This window comes from Onychostoma macrolepis, chromosome 25 (genome assembly GCF_012432095.1).
Source record: "Onychostoma macrolepis isolate SWU-2019 chromosome 25, ASM1243209v1, whole genome shotgun sequence".
NCBI lineage: Eukaryota > Metazoa > Chordata > Actinopteri > Cypriniformes > Cyprinidae > Onychostoma > Onychostoma macrolepis.
The window spans coordinates 14,046,228-14,064,439 of record NC_081179.1 but is presented as its reverse complement, the minus strand read 5'-3'; the positions used below and the strand labels follow the sequence as shown (position 1 = coordinate 14,064,439).

The 18,212-nt window shown below is 37.7% G+C and overlaps 2 protein-coding genes across 6 annotated transcripts; one reads left to right on the top strand and one right to left on the bottom strand.

Annotated features, from left to right (window-relative positions):
* Nucleotides 1–3,662: 3,662 nt before the first annotated feature.
* tmem60 (transmembrane protein 60) lies at nucleotides 3,663–8,779 on the top strand. Of its 5 annotated transcripts, XM_058767834.1 has the most exons (3): nucleotides 4,730–4,867; nucleotides 7,734–8,186; nucleotides 8,343–8,775. In XM_058767834.1, the coding sequence occupies exon 2, from the start codon at nucleotides 7,771–7,773 to the stop codon at nucleotides 8,173–8,175; it is 405 nt and encodes a 134-aa protein (XP_058623817.1). In that variant the 5' UTR covers nucleotides 4,730–4,867; nucleotides 7,734–7,770; the 3' UTR covers nucleotides 8,176–8,186; nucleotides 8,343–8,775. The 5 variants fall into 5 exon arrangements, with proteins under 5 accessions (XP_058623818.1, XP_058623820.1, XP_058623819.1 ...); XM_058767835.1 differs by lacking the exon at nucleotides 4,730–4,867 and adding an exon at nucleotides 3,663–3,792 and having other exon boundaries at nucleotides 7,734–8,778; XM_058767837.1 differs by lacking the exon at nucleotides 4,730–4,867 and adding an exon at nucleotides 3,669–3,688 and having other exon boundaries at nucleotides 7,734–8,779.
* A 194-nt stretch (nucleotides 8,780–8,973) lies between these two features.
* Nucleotides 8,974–18,139, bottom strand: fgl2b (fibrinogen-like 2b). The gene is made up of 2 exons (XM_058767823.1): nucleotides 11,305–18,139; nucleotides 8,974–10,243 (listed from the first exon to the last, which is right to left on the bottom strand). Exons 1-2 carry the CDS (start codon nucleotides 15,125–15,127, stop codon nucleotides 9,540–9,542), a joined length of 4,527 nt encoding a protein of 1,508 aa, XP_058623806.1. The 5' UTR covers nucleotides 15,128–18,139; the 3' UTR covers nucleotides 8,974–9,539.
* Nucleotides 18,140–18,212: the final 73 nt, after the last annotated feature.

Here is an 18,212-nt window from a genome sequence, read left to right as displayed (position 1 = left end):
ATATCCTTACTACCTTTCTTGGCCTTGAACATGGTAGTTGCATTGCTGTCTATGGAGGGTCAGAAAGCTCTCTGATTTCATCAAAAATATCTTAATTTGTGTTCCAAAGACGAACGAATGCCTTGCTGATTTGGAACGACATGAGGGTGAGTTGAGCGAATTGTCATTTTTGGGTGAACTATCCCTTTAAATCTAAGATTAAAAATTATTTGTTTTCTTAAAATTAAGGTGGATGGGGACTTGGACAGCAGTAGTACCTATTCACTTTCATTGCATAAAAAAAGAACAGCTTGTTCACTTTAAAAAAAAATATATATATATATATATATACACACACACAGTAGGTACGGAAAGTATTCAGACCCCCTTAAATTTTTCACTCTTTGTTATATTGCAGCCATTTGCTAAAATCATTTAAGTTTTTTCCCTCATTAATGTACACACAGCACCCCATATTGACAGAAAAACACAGAATTGTTGACATTTTTGCAGATTTATTAAAAAAGGAAAACTGAAATATCACATGGTCCTAAGTATTCAGACCCTTTGCTCAGTATTTAGTAGAAGCACCCTTTTGATCTAATACAGCCATGAGTCTTTTTGGGAAAGATGCAACAAGTTTTTCACACCTGGATTTGGGGATCCTCTGCCATTCCTCCTTGCAGATCCTCTCCAGTTCTGTCAGGTTGGATGGTAAATGTTGGTGGACAGCCATTTTTAGGTCTCTCCAGAGATGCTCAATTGGGTTTAAGTCAGGGCTCTGGCTGGGCCATTCAAGAACAGTCACGGAGTTGTTGTGAAGCCACTCCTTCGTTATTTTAGCTGTGTGCTTAGGGTCATTGTCTTGTTGGAAGGTAAACCTTCGGCCCAGTCTGAGGTCCTGAGCACTCTGGAGAAGGTTTTCGTCCAGGATATCCCTGTACTTGGCCGCATTCATCTTTCCCTCGATTGCAACCAGTCGTCCTGTCCCTGCAGCTGAAAAACACCCCCACAGCATGATGCTGCCACCACGCTTCACTGTTGGGACTGTATTGGACAGGTGATGAGCAGTGCCTGGTTTTCTCTTATTCTTATTCAGGTGTTTTTTAGCAAACTCCATGCGGGCTTTCATGTGTCTTGCACTGCGGAGAGGCTTCCGTCGGGCCACTCTGCCATAAAGCCCTGACTGGCGGAGGGCTGCAGTGATGGTTGACTTTCTACAACTTTCTCCCATCTCCCGACTGCATCTCTGGAGCTCAGCCACAGTGATCTTTGGGTTCTTCTTTACCTCTCTCACCAAGGCTCTTCTCCCCCGATAGCTCAGTTTGGCCGGACGGCCAGCTCTAGGAAGGGTTCTGGTTCAAACGTCTTCCATTTAAGGATTATGGAGGCCACTGTGTTCTTAGGAACCTTAAGTGCAGCAGAAATTGTTTTGTAATCTTGGCCAGATCTGTGCCTTGCCACAATTCTGTCTCTGAGCTCTTCAGGCAGTTCCTTTGACCTCATGATTCTCATTTGCTCTGACATGCACTGTGAGCTGTAAGGTCTTATATAGACAGGTGTGTGGCTTTCCTAATCAAGTCCAATCAGTATAATCAAACACAGCTGGACTCAAATGAAGGTGTAGAACCATCTCAAGGATGATCAGAAGAAATGGACAGCACCTGAGTTAAATATATGAGTGTCACAGCAAAGGGTCTGAATACTTAGGACCATGTGATATTTCAGTTTTTCTTTTTTAACAAATCTGCAAAAATGTCAACAATTCTGTGTTTTTCTGTCAATATGGGGTGCTGTGTATACATTGAGGAAAAAAATGAACTTAAATGATTTTAGCAAATGGCTGCAATATAACAAAGAGTGAAAAATGTAAGGGGGTCTGAATACTTTCCGTACCCACTGTACATAGTGCTCCACAGAAGAATTTGAATCATACAGGTTTGGAACAACATACGGGTGAGTAAATAAAGACTTTTATTTTGGGGTGAACTGTCCTTTTAAATTCCCATTTCGTAGATATTTTGTCATGCCATATGTTCAGGTTAGAATGCCAAATTGGTTTTATTATATATTTATATTTGTCACCAAAACATGCTCAAAAATAGACAAAGCCACAAAGCTCAGTTATATGTGAGGACACAGTACTACAGGGAATAATTTTAATATTTACTGTGCAGCTGTGCTTGGCACAGGAATATAAAGGACTCTATCTTTACCTTAATTTGAAATATTCATATTCAGAGTCAAAGCATAAAGTTGTGCCAGATTGAAGGAACAAATTATGCAAAGGCCAGATAAGGATAATCTTTTCTCAGCCCTCAGTGTCACCGTATGATGTAATTTTAAAATGATAACAGTTCTTAAAACCAGGTAAGACCGCTGAAAACAGTTGAGTAGCTTAATAGTTTTGTGGAAACTGTGATATTACAATTAAATAATAATAATAATAATAATACTTCAGCAAGGATGCATTAAATTAACCAAAGTAACAGTAAAGACTTGTTCTAAAATCTATTTTAAATAAATGCCTTTTTTTGAACTTTCTATTCATGAAAAAATATGGAACACTTATCATGGTTTCCACAAAAATATGAAGCAGCACAACTTGTTTTCAGCAGTGATAATAACAAAAATGTTTCCTGAGCAAATATATTATGTCATTATCTGAGAAAGGGAATGCACTTAATTTTCAAATTTTCATTTACATTGAATCAATATAGACTTGATCAGTGTAACTAGTATAGTGGTTTTACCTGTGGTTACTATATGATCAGTGTTGGGGGATGTTACTTTTAAAAGTAATACATTACAATATTGTATTACTCCCTAAAAAGTAACTAATTGCGTTTAATTAATTATTGCGTTACTTTTTCTCATCTGACTTGGCCTCATGTTTCTCTCTTCAGAAACAAACAAAAAAAGAAACAAATGTCATGTTATCTAAAGTCATATTTGCTTATTAGCGTGGTTGAATTTGATTATCAAAGGTCAGCAGCAAAGACATTGATTAATAAAATATGATTAAGTACATAACGGATATTTGTGTTATTTAGCCTAACATTTAATTATTGCAGGTTTGTGTCATATACTGAGTTTGCATTATACTGTTTTTATTCATTCTGAGGGATACTAAATCTGTTTTTGTGCAAGTGAGATAAGTAAATGCATGTTGACATTTAGTCTAGAACTATAGTAACCATCACAGTGCACATAAAGCCTCTGCACTAAACATGAGGACAGGAGAGCTGCCGGTCAATACATGGGAAACATTCTGGCATTAGTTATTTGAAAATGTAACTCAGATATTCTCCAAGTAATGTGTTAAGGTAATCTGATTACGTAACTTGTGTGACTTGTAATGCATTACCCCCAACACTGACTATGATCCTAATATAAATGCTATATGAAACTATTTTACGATGCAAGAACTGTGGTAAATCTTCATAATGGAGCAGACCATTCCAGGTGTGTGTGCATTCTCATAAAAGGGCTCTCTATTCACTCATGTGGTGGCAACATGCTGCAGAATCAGACTGACCCAATTAAAAAAACAGCGTCCTCAGCTCAGGGCCTCAAGGCAGCTTGCAGTTGTGTGGTTTCACTGATAAGCAACACGGAGCAAAGAAGCCGCTGTATTATTACCTGGCTTTTGTGCTGACACCCCCTTAAGGCCTTAGTAATGGCAGCCACAACAGGACATTTGCAAAGGGTAATAAGCTCATTAACTGATTCAGTATGGATGTGGCTTTTTGTGTGCCATCAATGCACCCTGCACCTTCTTGTCTGGATCCTAAAGGCTATGTTAGAAAACAGGTAATTGTAATAGTATATTGCAAATTAGTGGATTCTGATGGTTGTCTCAGGTGTGGAATCAACCTGAGAGAAATCTGAAAAGTTTTCTTTCATCCCGAGGGTGAGAAACTTCTGTACTTTCATAGCAATTAAAGTGCAAGGAAAATGACAAATGTTGCTTTTACAGAGGAGTAAATGTAGGCAAAATTCAAGCAAAATATTGGGATAATGATTCATGTATATTTAGAGCCTCACTATAAGGAGCAGTTTGCTAGCAATGCCACCTAAGCTGTTCAACAGCTCAAAATAATGAAACAGCGCCATCTTGAGGCTGAATAAAGACCTCAAGGGTGTTTTTAGTAACATTCTTACATTTCAAACCATTAAATGTTTTTTGTTGTTGTTTTACCACTCTCCTGCTTAATCCTGTTGTGTTTTCTGTTTTTGGAAGGAAAATGAGATTAAAAGCTGACAGAACACCTTAGCTACCAGATGGACATGCCAGCTAAAAAGGATATTTCACTCAAAAATGAAAATTAAGTCATCATTTACTCACCCCTTGTGTTGTTCTAATGCCGTATGCGCTTCTTTATTTTTCAGACCACAAACGGAGAAATTCAAAGAAATGTCCCACTCGCGACCATTAAAGTTTTTTTCTTTCTTTTGAAGACGTACAATGTCACAGAATGGTTCCACGCGACACGTGTCGTATAGTCCAAGTGTTCTGTAGGTTTTAGTGGAAAACAAACCTAAATTTAATGTATTAATGTGAATATACTGGCCGTTTGTGCACGACTGCGTATTCATGAGAAATCAAAATCAATCCAAATGAAGTGAATAAATATCTGACCGTGTAAGGCACAATTAATCTTAAATTCTTTGGAACAAATTAAATAGATTTGAACTGAATTCGTCTGGCTGTTTAATGCGCGTCCTCCGGTCCGCGAGATGGCGCTGCGCGTACATCAACTTAGTCCTTCAAGAGAAGTTGTTTTGAAAACGTCGGTGTTCAAATACACAGTCCAGAAAGGGGACATCGGTTTTAATCATTTACCCCCTTCTGACTAGAAGGCCAGCCGTGTTGTCTTCATCATCGGTAAGCTTTTCCGTCAATGTGTTTTTTCCCCGCTTCCCGTTGGTTTGCCTTCATAAACACATAAAGCAATCCGGTCTATATATGCTAGTTTCGTGCTAGTAATGGATAGCTCCTTCATTTTAAGAATGTGTAAGGATGGAACAGTCGAGATAAAATTTGGATGAATAAAATAAATGTTCGTTTATTATTGAGACCTAACATTTGTGTGTCTTGCGTGTTAAATACAGCTTGATGGGTAGTTAAATGTAGAGGTAAGTTACTTACTGTACGTTAACTAAAACAGTTTACATTTGAACAAATCGGCTATTGCAGTATGTTAAGATGTTAAAATGAATTATTTAATGTTCAACTAATATTAAAACCAAGTTTTAGCCTTTTATGAATATGCATATCATCTCAAACGGCTCATAGTAAACATGCTACTATTTAGTAAATAAATACAAATGCAGTTTGTTAATACAGCTTACATTATCAACGTAACATCCAGTGAAGAACTGATTTATATATATATATATATATATAGTGCTGTCAAACGATTAATCGCATCCAAAATAAAAGTTTTGTTTACATAATATATGTGTGTGTACGGTGTATATTTATTATATGTATAAATACACACACATGCATGTATATATTTAAGAAAAATGTTATATTTGTATATTAAATATATTTATATGTTATATAAATATATACATGGAAATATTTTCAAAATATATACATACGTGTGTATTTATATATACATAATAAATATACACCGTACACACACACACAATGTAAACAAAAACTTTTTATTTTGGATGTGATTAATCGTTTGACAGCACTATATATATATATATATCAGTGGCGGCTGCTGGTCTTTCAAAGAGGGGAAGCTCATTTTCGGCCTACATCATAAAAATTGTCCATTTATTTATACGTAAATCCTGCCCTACGTTCCTTTTCAAGAAAATGCTCTGTGACCCTTTCATACCAACTAGGTGTCTTTTCCAGTGACGCTAGCCTACTGTATGTATGAATGAATGAATGAACAAACAATCTAAAAAAAAAAACTCGACGGAGGAAATGTGGGAATTAGGTTAAACTGAAACAAGGGATGTGGTGTATAATAGGGTTGTCATGATACCATAAAAATGTCTTACAATACTATACCAGCTTAATTTATAATTCAGTTCTACAAAATGAATCAAAATTTAATAAATAAATAGATGTAAGTGAAAACAGACAATATTATTCTCTGAATACTTAATTAATGTGAATGAATTACTGGCTATTGTTATCCATGAAATGATCTAAACAAAACTCATCTTAGCACTGCACAGAAGCTGCATGAAGTGACATTTAGATGTGGCATTTATTCATTTAGACCGTATTTATAATTTCATAAATAATGTTATGAGATTAATGTTTTAAATGCTAAATTCTGAATATAGAAATATGTTGGAAAATAATGTAATATGCCTACTTTTAGACGGGAAACTTAAAAACGGCCAGCAGGTGGCAGAAGTTCGTGATTGAATCGCTGAGTCATTCAAATGATTCTTTCAAAACGGCTGAATCCTTCAGGAGCGAATCAAATGACTGTTTTTATGAATGGCTCAGTGAATCAGTGATTCGCCCAAATCAACGCCGGATTTGGATCAAACACAAACGAAACAAAAACAGCGCTCTTGCTCGTGTCGTCTTGCCTAAGTGTCAGGAGCATTTTTTGCTCGCATATCTTGAAATTTCCGAGTTAGCAGCATGTATATTAAAACATAACATTATAAATAAATAAAAAAATATATATAATGATTGATAAGAACCAAGTGCAAAGCCGCGATGGGACTGAGCTCGAATAGCTTCAGCGTCAGCGACGTTTTTATTGTACACAATCGCTGTCAATCAAAAGGAGACGCAGACCCTCCAATCATCACGCAGAAGCTCAGCGTCCAGGCACGCCCACTCCTCCATTCACTCCCAGAGACGCTGAGCGTCCGGGGGCGGGACATAACCGCAGCATTTATCCAATGACCGTCTAGTTTGGAAGCGCTGAAAAAAATTGTTCAAAGCAGCCCCATTAAAGTCAATGGACGCTCGGCTTCAACAGAGAAATACACTGAAGCTACGGGAGTGTGTGAGAAGGAAATCGAGTCAGCGACCTGCTGTATGTAGCTGATTCTGAACGAACTCGTCTTCGAGATGAACGTGTTCTAACGCATTTTTAGTCAATAAAATGTTAACATAATAGTACATATCTGACCATTCATTTTTTGACATTATAGGGGAAGCCGAGCTTCCCTTGCAGTCTTAAAGAAATCCCCACTGATATATATATATATCAGTTTTTCACTGATTTATAGGATTTTGAGGATTTTGATGAACTTTTTTTTTAATTTAATTTTATCAGTTTTTCACTGGATGTTACGTTGATAATGTAAGCTGTATTAACATAAACTGCATTTGTTTTTACTAAATAGTAGCATGTTTACTATAAGCAGTTTGAGATGATATGCATATTCATAAAAGGCTAAAACTTGGTTTTAATATTAGTTGAACATTAAATAATTAATTTTAACATACTGCAATAGCCGATTTGTTCAAATGTAAACTGTCTTAGTTAACGCACAGTGAGTTATTTGTCTATTTGTCTATATAATTTGTAATTTGTCTCTAACACAGCACTTATTTATTACTAATATTATTAATTGATTAATTAAATTCATTTATACTATTTATTTATTTTTTTAAATATAATATACAATAATAATATCTTACTACTAGAAATGCCCCTCTTTTGCTTTTAAAGCAGAATGAACTCCACTAGATGAAATTGACTGAATGTAAATTGAACTCACACTTCCAATGATAAATGTTTTGTCTCTTTCAGATCAACTTAATGCTGTGCCCTTAGGCCAGCATTTCAAATGAACATGTCTCTTGCTCAAAGAGTCCTCCTGACATGGATCTTCACACTTATATTCCTTATTATGCTGGTCCTGAAGTTGGACGGGAAGATCATTTGGAGCTGGTTTCTCATCTTCCTTCCTGTCTGGACCTTTGATCTCATTCTCCTCCTCATGATCATTGTCAAAATGGCAGGCCGGTGCAAGCCGGGCTTCGACCCTCGCAACGGGGCGGAGAACTTGAAGAAGCGCGTATGGTACCTCGTGGCCATGCTGCTTAAACTGGCATTTTGTCTGACGCTCTGTGCCAAATTAGAGGGCCTAATGGACATCTTGGTGAGCTCGGTTTGCATCCCTCTGTGGGCACTGCTCATCGGAGCTATGGCCGAACTGGGCTACAACGTTTTCCACTTCAGAAGAGACTGAACATATGAACGGTATTCTTTGAAAGCCAGCAGAAGTCTTTACTGTATTCTTCAGGAATAAAATCATCTTGAAAGTAGATGTTATTCATAAAGAAGGGAATATATAACAGACAATAAGAATGTACAGCTGTTTCAAGCTCTTTATCAGGAATTGCTTGTTTCTTTCAGGCTCAAGAGTGACTACGCTGAATAGCCTACGTTTCATGTTCACAATGATGCAGGGAGGGTTACGTATTTTGGCTCAGTGGTGAGTTTCCTCTCAGGTGACAGAAATGACTGATTGTGAATGTTGCTCAGAATATTTATTGCATTTTAGTGAAACACTGAGATCATTAGCGGCATACCATAAATGAACATTTGAAAAATAACCGTTAACGTGCTGCATACACACTGTTTGTTCAACCAGTACTGTAACACAACATGGTTTGCTTACGGAAAAGACACACGTTCTACAATGATGGTGTATATTTATGAATCTGTGTTTCTTTATCATACACTTATGTTTTGCATTGCAGAACTTACATAATACATGTTTACAAAATGTAATTTAAATTTTCTCTTGTACAGAGTGTGTAAATAAGAATAATAAAAAGTAATAACAATATCCTTGTAATTAAAAGATACATATTTATTTTTCTTTATGACAAGTATGTTCAGTAAGTGCACAGTTATTATATTTACAAATGTTTCCAAGATCATGCAGAAAAGGGGTCAATTCAGCAACAATTCAGCAGGGAGCAAAATATGTATTTCTAGGAGAAATTTAGTAATTTGTTCATTAGTTAATTTTTAAGTTATTAAATTATGATCCTCCTTTTTAACTGAAATTGACATTTTCTCTTAGAAAGAGTCATCTGTCTTTTTGGGGTGTACATACATACAATGTTTGAAAATAACACGGTGTTAATTCAAAATTTCTACAATAATAGAAAATTACAGACGCTTTTATTCAGCTGGTAAAATCCAGCTATTTGTATTAAAAAAAAAAAAAAAAACAGGCATCTGAAATTCTGCAAATATCCAGGTAAACATAGTCATGGATTAGCCCAGACTTACAAACATTTTATAAAAATAAAAAAAATACAATATACAAGATAATAGCTGAATCTGTAAATAGCATGGTTTCATATGTCTTATGCAATACAATATTATTTTCAAAGCAACACAAGAGGACTCAGTTGTGTATTCTATGTATTCCACTAATAAAAAATAACAACATAGATACAGAAACATTTATCAATGTTTATTCAAGTTCTGACACCACACTTAAATTTTCTAGTAATAAAGCAATAAACACGAGTAGCAACTAACTTCAAAAGAGAGCTTAATTTTGGTTGGTAAGTTTTAGAATTGGTGGGTATAATATTACTTAGCATAGTTTTTAGGTCTAATCATCATTTTAACAGTCTTAAAAGATTGTCTGTCATTGGTTGGGTAATATTCCATTGTAATGTTGTGCCACGTACCCCAAAATATCCCATTACGTACCCCTTTGTACTTTGATTGATAATATCTCCCATTTAAGTTTGCTGACATGCATGCGTCAAACCACCAGCCTGAGCTGTAATATGCCCCGCAGTTTCCAGAGGGATACTGGTCATTGTCTCTGTCCGGAGTGGTAAAGAGCTTCTGGTCGTGATTGTAATTCTTACTAAACTGCATGGCATTACCAGCTGTACCGGAGTAACCACCAATGGACAAGCGGTATTGTTGGCTTTCATTGGCCACATAGAAGTGGTCATAATGGGCATATTCTTTGATACCCTCAAAGTCTTCGATTTCTATTCGCAATGACATGTTCTTTGCCTTTGTCAACAAGTGAATCTTGTCATTGCCAAGCCAAAACTCCCCTATTAGTTTACCAAATCCATTCTTGTACTCGTCCCATGTGCGATTGAAACTTGTGCTGCCATCAAAGCGATGCTGTATCAAAGTCCAGCCCCCGCCAGAAGACTCCATGTCGCAGAAAACAGGAAACATGCTGCTCTTTGGCTTCAGCATTACTCTATATACACCATTCCTTCTGGATTTCGTAATGTAATCAGCACAATCTTGTGCAGGTCCTTTTTCTGTGGTCAATAAAAAACGTTTTAGGTTATCTCATTCTTTGTTTATGAAAAATGCATTTACCATGTATAAACAGCCTAAATCTGCATGCTTAAACATCTTGTGCATTTCTTTGCCATTGTCATCTTTCAACTAGAGAAGCTTTAAGGCACTTTTATTTGTAAAGCTACTTTGAAACCATATTTATTGTGGAAAGCGCAATACAAATAAATTCAATTGGGCTGAAATTGAAAAAATAAACGTCCAGCTGAAAATCTGGAACTTATGAATTTGTAAACTAATGCAGAGCAAGATGATGCACTGAAATTGTTTTCTATCCATCTTTGTTGTTAGACCCAAACAGCAAAGCTGCATTCAACAGACTACACTTGAGGTCTCGTTTAAAAGATACGTAAAATTATACAAAATTTAGACCACCTGGATTTTATTTATCCTTGGTTTCAAGAGTTTACATTGGGCCAAATTTCAAACTCCAATAACCAGACAAGTAAATTTAGCACTAGGTATGGAATGGTACTGAACTTCTGCATGCATTAATTATAATTATTATAATTATTTTTGCCTTTGAGCCTTTCCTCAAGCTCAACAAAGACACCACATCCTGATGCATCGGACAAAAGAAGATGCCTACAGCTGGTCCTCTTCACAAAAACCACAACATCTGCTACTCAGATGAGAATCCATATCCACTTATCCTTGTTATGGAATCCTATCACACTATCAAGATAAAGTGCGGGGTCACAGAACATGTGTTAAAAGGATACATTCATATTATATTATTTCCTGGGAATGATTATCTGGGTAGATTGTACCTGTAGTTATTTTTGGACATGAGTCCCTGTTTGCACTCTGCTAAAACCTTGGATATAATCTATACAAAGAGTCAAACTGACTTATCCCACTGTACTGGAAGCTTTAGCTTTGTGTCAAATAAACATGCACTGCTGCCATACTCTAAACACTCTATAGAGGGCTTTTTGCAGTGTGCATTAAGAGTAAATACTCCTTCAACTTGTTTCTTAAAAATAAACATTAACATGGGTTGTGTAAGAAAATTCCTCACCTCTTCCAGAGTCCACTGGAGGCCTGGTCTGGGCTGTAGACTGTTGTGTTGACGCAGTGTTACAATCACTGTCACAGGTGCTGTGTATCTTATTCTCTACTTGCTCTCTCCCTGTTACCTCATCACTGACTGCATGTGATTTAAACCCCTCAGCAGTGTCCTCAGGGCTGAGTGAGAAAAGCTTTGAACCTTTAATTTCTTCAACATTTGTAAGCGTTTCCAAAACAACTGGTATTGTGTTCCTCTCTCCACTGTACCCTTGGGCAGTGTCCGCACTGTTTGGGTTAGATAATATCTCCCCAGAGTTTTCTTCCACTCTGTCTTCATTAATTTTAATAAGTTCCAGTTCTCTTGTTGCTCCGATACTTTCAAAGCTTATGGGTGTTTCCCAACTATTGTTTTTAGCTATTTCAACATGTGTATTTGTCACTCTATGAATATTTTTTGAGCTGTCTTTATGGTCTGTGTCTGTAAAAGAGACTGTCGAGGTGGTGAATAGATTTGCTCCTGGTTCCTTAGATAACCCTTTCTTTAAGGTTGGTGCAGTTGGTCCTTTCTTTCCACTGCTGATCTTGTCCACCTCAAATGGTGGTTGATTGCTGGTATCTTCAGTTCTCAAACTAAAAATCTTGCTTTCTTTCTGACCAGTAGGTGAATTCGAGGCTCCACTTTCCAGATTGTTAGGATTCTCTGTACTCCCAGTCTCACTGTTGTCTCTAAGTTGGTTCTTACTTTGTTGAACCTTATCCAAATCTTGTACACTACTTGAATTTTGAGACTCTGGTTGTGATTGTGACTCTGTACTGTTGTTTTTTAACCATTTATTATCCAATACATTTGACCTCATCACCTGCGGAATGTGTTTGATTTCTTCTGTTTGGTCTTGTTCTGTTACACCAGTGGGACTGGAGAATTGAGTCACTGTGCTTACCTTTGTCTTGAAGCGTCTGGTTGTGTTTGGCTCAGTTTGAAAGTTTGACCTCCTTACATAGCTTGGTCTTATAATTGCAGAGCCATTTTTCCTGGCAATATTGGTATTTCTGACTGGGACTGACAGCTTTGAATGTACCCCAACACTTTTGTTTGCTGACATGTTGTCCATCACATTAGGTTGTCTTAGTTTGTTGACTCTCTGTGAAATCACAGTTGTTGGATGTCTATCGGGGTGTCTTAATGGGTTTGGCATCACATACCTTTTGTTGTCTTGACTTACTCCACGTATCTTGCTGATGTTTTTCCTGCTGTTCTGAAACGGTCCCTCTCCAGCTGGAGCTTTGAGTGGAGTTACTGAAATTCTCCTTGTCCCCTGGCCTACTACTTGTGATTGAACCCTACTGGTCACATTCACTGTACTATCAGTCAATTCACTCTTTACAGTTGGGACAAGAGTGGGCTTCACCAGATCTTTTTCCGGCAGGGTGGCTTTACTGTGGCTTGGTATGTCCTTCTTCATAGTTCCTGCACTCAATGAGTTGACCCCGATATGATCATTTTCCCCTTCAATGAACGTTCCTGGCTGCATCTGATCTTTAAGATCTGGAGACAGTGGATTAACTGTCCTTTCAATAAAAGTGCTGTTAGCCTTGTCCAAAATTGTGGAATCAATTTGTCTGTTATTTGTTTCTGTAATTGGATTTAGATATTTTACATTTTCCACCTGTATTCCTGGGAAAGTCAAGTCTTCTCTATCCGCTTTGGAGCTAATCTCTTCCTCATTACTAATAACTACCAGACTTTCACTCAGTCCCATGTGCCTTTTTTCCTCTTTGACCATGTTTGGCTGTTCGCCTGGGTTCATAACAGTAGAGATTGACTTATTCGTGGCTATGTGACTCACATCACCTTGGTTTTCTTTTCTCAGTTTTGTTGGAAGTCTTATAATCCCAGACTTGTTTACTTTTCTCAAATTGTCCTCCCTAACTTTAGTTACTTGGCTTGCATCTTTCAAGCCATGTCCGTCTTCTGTTCTGGGACCAGAAGACCTACTGATGTCTGATGTATGTTTGTTTTGGTCATCTGTTGACAGGGTCAGTCCACTGATTGCCCCAGGTTTTGTGTTTGCTATACGAGGACTTGTTTCCTTGACCCGCATAACGCCACTCCTCGCTGGGGAAAATCCAGTCTCTTCTGGCTCAGGCTTGTCCGCTATGTCCCCAGACTGTGAATTGGACTTTCCCACCAAAACTCGCCTTTCATTGAAAGTGCTGTCAGCTTTATCCAAAATTTTTAAATCGGTGTGTCTGTTATCAGTTTCTGTAATTGGATTTAGATATTTTTCATTTTCCACCTGTCTTCCTTGGAAAGTCAAGTCCTCTCTATTCAAATTGGAGCTAGTCTCTTCCTCACTACTAATAACTACCAGACTTTCACCCAGTCCCATGTGCTTTTTTTCCTCTTTAATCGTGTTTGGCTGTTCAGCTTGTTTCATAACACTAGAGATTGACTTATTTGTGGCTATGTGACTCACATCACCCTGGTTTTCTTTCCTCAGATTTGTTGGGAGTCTTGTAATCCCAGTCTTGTTTACTTTTCTTGAATTGTCCTCCATAATTTTAGCTACTTGGCTTGCATCTTTCAGGACATGTCCGTCATCTGTTCTGGGAACCCTACTTATGTCTTGATTGTTTTGGTCATCTGTTGAAAGGGTTGGCCCAGTAATTGCACCAGGTTTTGTGTTTGCTATATGAGGACTTGTTTCCTTGACCCGCATAACGCCACTCCTCACTGGGGAAAATCCAGCTTCTTCTGTCTCAGTCTTGCCCGTCATGTCCCCGGATTGTAGATTGTGGCTCCTCACTAAAGCAGGGTTCTTCAGTCTGTCTTCATTGGTAACCTTGACAACTCTACTGTTTATGTAAGATCCCTTTGGCCTCAGTGGTCCACCTACTCCAGGAAACCTTACAACCCTTCTGTTCCCAGCTGATGTGCTTAAATCCATTATCTTAGTGTTAGCATCCCTTGAAATGCCGCTTAATCCATTCGAATCAGACACATTCTGCACTCTTCTTCTCGCCATCAGGATGCCACTGATGTTCTTTACATGTCCATCTCTGAGAATGTTTGGTTGCTGTTTCCCATGGGTTGAGGATTGTACGGCGTCTTTTTTTCTAGGAAGGGATGGTTCTACTAATACATTTTGCTTAGACTTCAATTCCCTCTCTGACTCCTCAGGTGTAGGCGAGAGCACCGGTTTGACCTTGGATATGTCCTCAGGTGTCTCATCAAGTGAGGGGTTAAATATTTTTACTTCTCTGCTCACCTCAGACCTCTGATCTGTTGTGCCTTGGTTTGGAAAAATCCTTGGGGCAATGTTCCATTCCTGACTTTCCAAAATGGAATGATCGAGCCTCTTCACGCCATCCTTGATGGTTCCCTCACTTTCTGATGTGTCTCCTTGCAGTAAGGTTGAAGTTAAGATCCGGACCACTTGTTCTCCACTTTGACTTTGTGTCTCCTTGATTCTGATGTTATGCCTTGGAATTTGAGGTCTTCTTTCCTTTTCCTCGCCGTATTCTTTCTGTCCACTTATCTGGATACTATGTCTGTCCTTACATTCTTGGCAGTCCCTCCTTAGCTGGTTAACAACTTCCTTTAGGTCCTGCAGCTCCTTGGCCATTTTCTCCAGCTCCCTAGAAGGCCTGGGAAGCTGGATGGAGAGAGGAGGGAGGGTGAGCTGATAAGGGCACAAGTTCTCCTCGTCCCCGCAGTGCCCCAGGGACTTCAGCGTTACCCATGAAGCAATGTCCTCGGAGGTCTCTGGGCAGATGTGACACACAGAAAATGCAAACAGGCTTCCCCATATGTAAAACACAGCAAGCCACATCGTGTCCTGTATGGTGAGCAGGTCTGTTCAGTGTGTCGAAGAGTGCGTGAGAGAGAAGGATCAGGAGAGACTGGAGGACCACCTCCCTTTATAGAAGTATGAGAGGGGCGATACTCTGTGAATGACTCTCAACAGAGGAGTCTAACAGCCTCCTATCAGAACAGTCAGCACAGAATATACTCAATATTTCAATAATATTTATCTCATTACTGTGCTTTCTTTGTTCATTAGTAATGTAATGATTATTGACAACACTATTCATATACACATTAAAACCTGAGATGAATTAGTCTTATGTTGTTGATGATGTTGTTTCCCCAGTTACAATTTCTAAACATTCTTAAAGCAGGATAGCATTTAACATTGCATAATAAATGCTATAGAGAATAGAGAATGTATATTTATTGTGTCTTGCTTTACTGGCAGTGAAAGTGAGTTTAAAAACCAGAAATAAAATCCGCTAGTGCATTAAGACATGCATTGAATAAAAGATACAGCATTAATATCTTGTCTCAACTAAATATTATATTGTTTTAAAATTATTACGAGTTTTCACAAGTTGCAATACCTGCTATTTTATGTATATACAGTGAAACAGCATGCACATTGCTATATATTGCTATGTATATATCTACATTATTTTAACCTTTTTAAGGGCATCAGAACTGAGAAGCTCAATATGATTTGTCAAAGTCATTTGTGTTGGCTGAACCTGACGTTTAATCAAAACCATCACACTTACGATCAATCTTTAATCTAGAACACAATGCATTCTCCACATATGTAATTTCCTTTTTAACATGTGCAGATATGCATATGTGCGAGAATCATGATGGCAGCAGCTTCCCAACATCCTGCCAACAAAGCAGCATGCCCCACACACATAGACATATGCACACAAGCCACAGAAGATACAGAGATGTATTGTAACGCTAAAAGGCGACTCAAGTCTATTCAGATGGGACTATTTTTCTAAGGTATTTTTGTGTTTCTGTAGCATACTTTGAATTAAACAAGCCTGTATTTTTCTCACAAAACCTCTATCAATTATGAAACAAATGAATGTTTTTCAGCTAACTCAGACATCCTCGAAGAAGTCTAATCCCACCTGGACAGGAGTGCATGATTGTGGTATTTATATAGTGATTATGATATTGTCTTATATAAAATGTAATTGTGACACATATTCTGCGATATTGCTCTTTCCCATTCAAGATGATGACTACTGTACAAATAGCTGCCCAGAAGCATTACCATGTTGGCCAATTTAGCTGACTAACTTGTCTTTAGAGGATTTGGGTAATGGGCAACGGACATTATCCACTTTAACTCCTGTCCAAATCGGTACATGTAATGACAGACGTCCTTTGTTAACAATTGCAACTCAAATGTTGATGAGATCTGGCGACCCCACATCAAACTGAAAATATCATTACGAGAAATGTCGTAACAACCATATAAACAATAGTAGTCCAAGCGTTAAGCAAGAGTGGAAAACGTTATGTCCAGTGTCTTTAATATCGTGAAAATCCCCTCACCGATGTTTACAATGTCAACCTGTGTCCAAACAGAACTGATTGTTTTTAAAGTACTGACTTCACAATTTTTTATAGCGCTCAGCAGTGGTTGTATTACAAGCCAACTCCCAGTTTTATTACCACTAATCAGAAAAGCCTTACCATTTATGGACAGGACTGTTATTGTGTGGTGCCCTTAAGATGTCAGTCTGAAATCCTCTGGGATGGTTCAGCCTATCGGTGTCGTTGTCTGTGTAAACACTGAGATTTTTCCATAAACCATCTAACAGAAACATTTGACCCACCGATTGGGTTCGAGTACCACATTAGCGACCGCTACTCCAACACATTTGCATGATGTGGTAGTGGTTATTATGTAATTGTGATAAAAGAACAGACAAGTGCACTCTAACAGTTATATAACACTAATGAGGCAAATTCTGTGGGAAACCCAATGCAAGCGAGTTGGCTGCTTTCATCCAGATTTTCAAACTGGAGAGGAGACATCTGGAGTTGATGGTTACAGTGCATCAACAACAGATAACGTCAAGACCGCTTGTTTGCATTGCAAAAGCCTTGACTTCATTAAACTGTTGGCTAATGCTTGCATAGATTCCTCTCATTGTTGCATGCAATGAAATGAGCGACGTCTTGACTTCAGGCTTTTGTTTCTGTGATGAGTTTCTTGGAATCAATTTAAACTGTTTGATTGTTAATTTGTGCTGGGTTTCAACTCGATATCTGCACGAAAGTCTTAAATTACACTAATTGTAATGTAATAAATATGCCAAATCACATTTCAGGATCAGTAATGGTGTCAGACGTGCGGTATGAGAGACCACGGGATAGTGGAAAAAGTTTTTAAAAAATTAAAAAATAACAAGCACAATTTGAATTTTTGGCCGAACCTTTTAGAGGTCAGAAACTCATCTGTAGTGCTTGTAACGACAGGGTGGGTGAAAATTATGTAGTGTAGCCTATTTTTTTTAAAGTTGCAGATTAATCAAATATGACATATGTGTAGAGAATAGTGCATACAAATTTATGAACTTCTTCTCTATTGCATTTCTGTATTTCAGCTGAAAGGAAAAAATGGCCACTGCTGGAAAAATAACATCAAATCTCAAAATTTTAAATCTGTTTTTGTTAACCAGAATGTTTGTTTGTTAGAAAACTGAAAAAGTTGTATTAGCCACACCCACTGTGAGATTTAATTGGTCCAGAGCTATTTTTGTAAACTGGAGAGCTAGATTTTTGAGTGTTATTTTTTTGTTTTTTCCCCCCTGAAAAAGCTGTGGTAGCATTACCACTGTGAAATTTCATTGGTCCAGAGCTTTTTTTTTTTAGAAAAAAATTTTCCCACTGAAAAAATTGTGGTAGCCACACCCACTGTGAATTTTCATTTGTCCAGAGCTATTTTTGTAAACGCGGACAGCTAGATTTTTGAGAAAAAAAACAACAATGATCAATGTAATTTCACAGTGGGCTTGGCTACCACAACTTTTTCAGGGGGAAAAACTTTTTCTAGAAAAAAAATTACTCAAAAATCTTAGTTATTTTTATTCTAG

Bases quoted from the DNA above. Each gene is read 5' to 3' on its own strand.
- fgl2b (XM_058767823.1), bottom strand. From the start codon at position 15,127: ATGTGGCTTGCTGTGTTTTACATATGGGGAAGCCTGTTTGCATTTTCT. The intron at 10,244-11,304 runs GTGAGGAATTTT...TATTGACCACAG, and splicing joins TCCAGTGGACTCTGGAAGAG to AAAAAGGACCTGCACAAGAT.
- tmem60 (XM_058767837.1), top strand. From the start codon at position 7,771: ATGAACATGTCTCTTGCTCAAAGAGTCCTCCTGACATGGATCTTCACA.